This window comes from Buceros rhinoceros, unplaced genomic scaffold (assembly GCF_000710305.1).
Source record: "Buceros rhinoceros silvestris isolate BGI_N320 unplaced genomic scaffold, ASM71030v1 scaffold4898, whole genome shotgun sequence".
Classification (NCBI taxonomy): domain Eukaryota; kingdom Metazoa; phylum Chordata; class Aves; order Bucerotiformes; family Bucerotidae; genus Buceros; species Buceros rhinoceros.
In genome coordinates this window covers 115,369-117,810 of record NW_010427427.1, presented here as the reverse complement: position 1 = coordinate 117,810, position 2,442 = coordinate 115,369, and the positions used below count along the sequence as shown (strand labels likewise).

General features: G+C 45.2%; 1 protein-coding gene across 1 annotated transcript in view; it reads left to right on the top strand.

The window, feature by feature from the left end:
- The first annotated feature begins 6 nt into the window (after positions 1-6).
- PLEKHA8 (pleckstrin homology domain containing, family A (phosphoinositide binding specific) member 8) overlaps positions 7-2,442 on the top strand; it is a 27,308-nt gene continuing 24,872 nt past the window's right edge. Inside the window, exon 1 of the mRNA XM_010141901.1 lies at positions 7-59. Within this exon, the coding sequence (XP_010140203.1) occupies positions 20-59 (40 nt within the window). The 5' untranslated portion in view covers positions 7-19. The remainder of the gene's footprint in view (positions 60-2,442) is intronic.

Here is a 2,442-nt window from a genome sequence, read left to right as displayed (position 1 = left end):
GGGGCGGCTGCCGGCCGCCATGGAGGGGGTGCTGTACAAGTGGACCAACTACCTGAGTGGTGAGTTGCTGCCAGTCCTCAGCCTCTGCGCGTCGGGGCGGGCTTCCCTAGCGGGCTGGGTGTTGTCATCTCTTCCGTACGTTTATGCAACATATATGTGTGTATTTGCTGAGTCCGGACCAGCGCTGCCCCTGGACCCTGCTGTGCAGGGCACCAGCTCTGGCTCAGCCTGGTTTACCAGCTGCTCTGCCACATTATCACTGTCCAGGGCTTGAGGAGGTGTTTATCTAAGCCACATGTGGGTGCCACTGCTCGTCTGGAGTATCCCTGGCCCTCCCTGCGGTTGGGGTTGGGTTATTTCAGATGCAGTAGGTCACACCTGACAGTGAACTTCCTCTTTCTGTAACTCTTCTGAAACTTCTGTTGCTTTTATTGAGTCGCTTCAGGTAACTAGAGGAATCCCAGACCTGGGTGGAAAAGGGCTCGGTATTAAATCACGCCTGGGGATTTGGATGAAAATGCATGCAAAAAAAAAAAAAAAAAAAAAAAAAAAAAAAAAAAAAAAAGAAAAAAAAGGGGGGCGGGGGGGGCTCCTGCCTTGCTAGCGCTGGGCCCAGGTTTTAATTTTTTGGGTGTTCCTGTGCCGTGGGAGCTTGACACTTTCAGAGCAGACTGGAAGCAGCCAGAGGCCAGGGTGGCAGAGTTTGCGTGCCCAGAGTTTGCTCAGCAGAGGTTAAAGGTGGTGGAGTCAGAAACGCTGCAGAGGTGGGTAGGGTCCAGTGCCATCTCTGTTCCTTGGTGCCACCAATGTTCTGTGGGGAGTCTGCCGCTGAATGCACTGGTGTTGGGGGTGGCGTGTAGTTTGGGGTGCCTGGGCGAAGTCTTGCCTGGTGCAAACCTCTCTGTGGTTAGTTGAAAGAGTTTGGAAACTTCACGGTCAGAGAAAAATAACCACGACCTTGACATTTCCAGGTGCAAGTTTTGCTTGCGAGGGTAGGCAAGAGGGTTGCCTTCCTGCCTGAAGTATTTTCAGAGAGGCTGTAACAGCTGCACCTCTCTGGTTAGTTGGTAAAGTGTAGGAAATCAAAATTAAACAAAGAAAAAGCTGAAGCACAAGCAAGTGATGAATTCATGTGGTGGGGGGATGGTGGTGTGGTGCATGAGGCTGGATTTATTGTTGTGCTGGAAGATTGCTGAGGCTTTTCCCCTTTAGGCAATAGGTGTTCTTAGAGGGGAATCAAAATTTGTCAGGTCTCAGTGAACAGACATGGATATATTTTTTTAATTAGTATTTGTGAATGTTCTTGTATTATGGAGTGTGTGGTAGTAGCAGCCAAGCTTGGCTTTTCTGTTTGGATTGCCAAACTCGAGCAGTGTTTTTGTCCTTTTCCTGTAATAAAAATGTCCATGGTTCAGTTGATCTAAAGTTTTATGTGGGACTTTTTTCTTTGCATTTGTAAGGAGCTGGGATGTGTTTGGAACCCTTGCACTTGCTTTTGTGCCATGAGGCGGAGGGAATGTGCATCAGTGAGAACCAGTGTGTGTAGATGACTGACTGGCATTTGGCATTGTAAATTACAAATCTACACAAATTTGTAATTTGATGCCTCAGTGTGGATGTGGTAGGATCAGCTGGACTTCCATTCTGTTTTGATGATAAGATGAAGACTGAGAACCAGAAATATTCCAGTTCCATCAAAATTGATTTTTTTTTTTTTTTTTTTTGCTGGCCACATTGATAAGTACTTTCAACCACATGACCAAAAATTTTCCGGTTCCCTAAAAATTTATTTTTTTTTTTTTTTTTTTTTGCTGGCCACATTGATAAGTACTTTCAACCACATGACCCTTCATGAAGAAGGATGACGCTTTGCAAACCTCGAAGTGAATGCAGACCGAAGGAATCAATCTCTTTTCTTTGGATGTATGAGGTTTGCTTCAGCTGAAGACTAGATGTGGTTTTGCTCTCAATAGAGGGAAAATCAGTGATGAAGGTTAAAGTATCTTTCTGATTTGTTTGCTGAAACTTGACCCTTGAAGTAAGTGTGATCATGAAGGTCACTTCGTGCCTTCTCTTAGGTTGTAGAAGGCCTGTCTGCTGTGTGTTTGAGAACAGGAAATTTGATGTTCTGCGAGCTAACTATGCTTACGTGTGCTTTCTTTTGGCATAAAATGAAGGCTTCCTGCCCTGAAGCTATTAAGTTATAAATGTATGTGATGATGCAAAAAACAACAACAACAAAAAGCTGGAATGTGATGTTTATTGTAGCAGTAGCGCAGAGCTGGGGAGCGAGAGACAGGAAAGCCTCCTTTTGGGGATTAAGGGAAGCAAGAGGGTTCAACAGGTCATCCAGAACATTATTCTGCCGCAAATATGCTTTACCGTTTGCTCAAGGTTAACTAATCTGGCACTGCATAGTGTAAATGATGTATGCAAAATGTA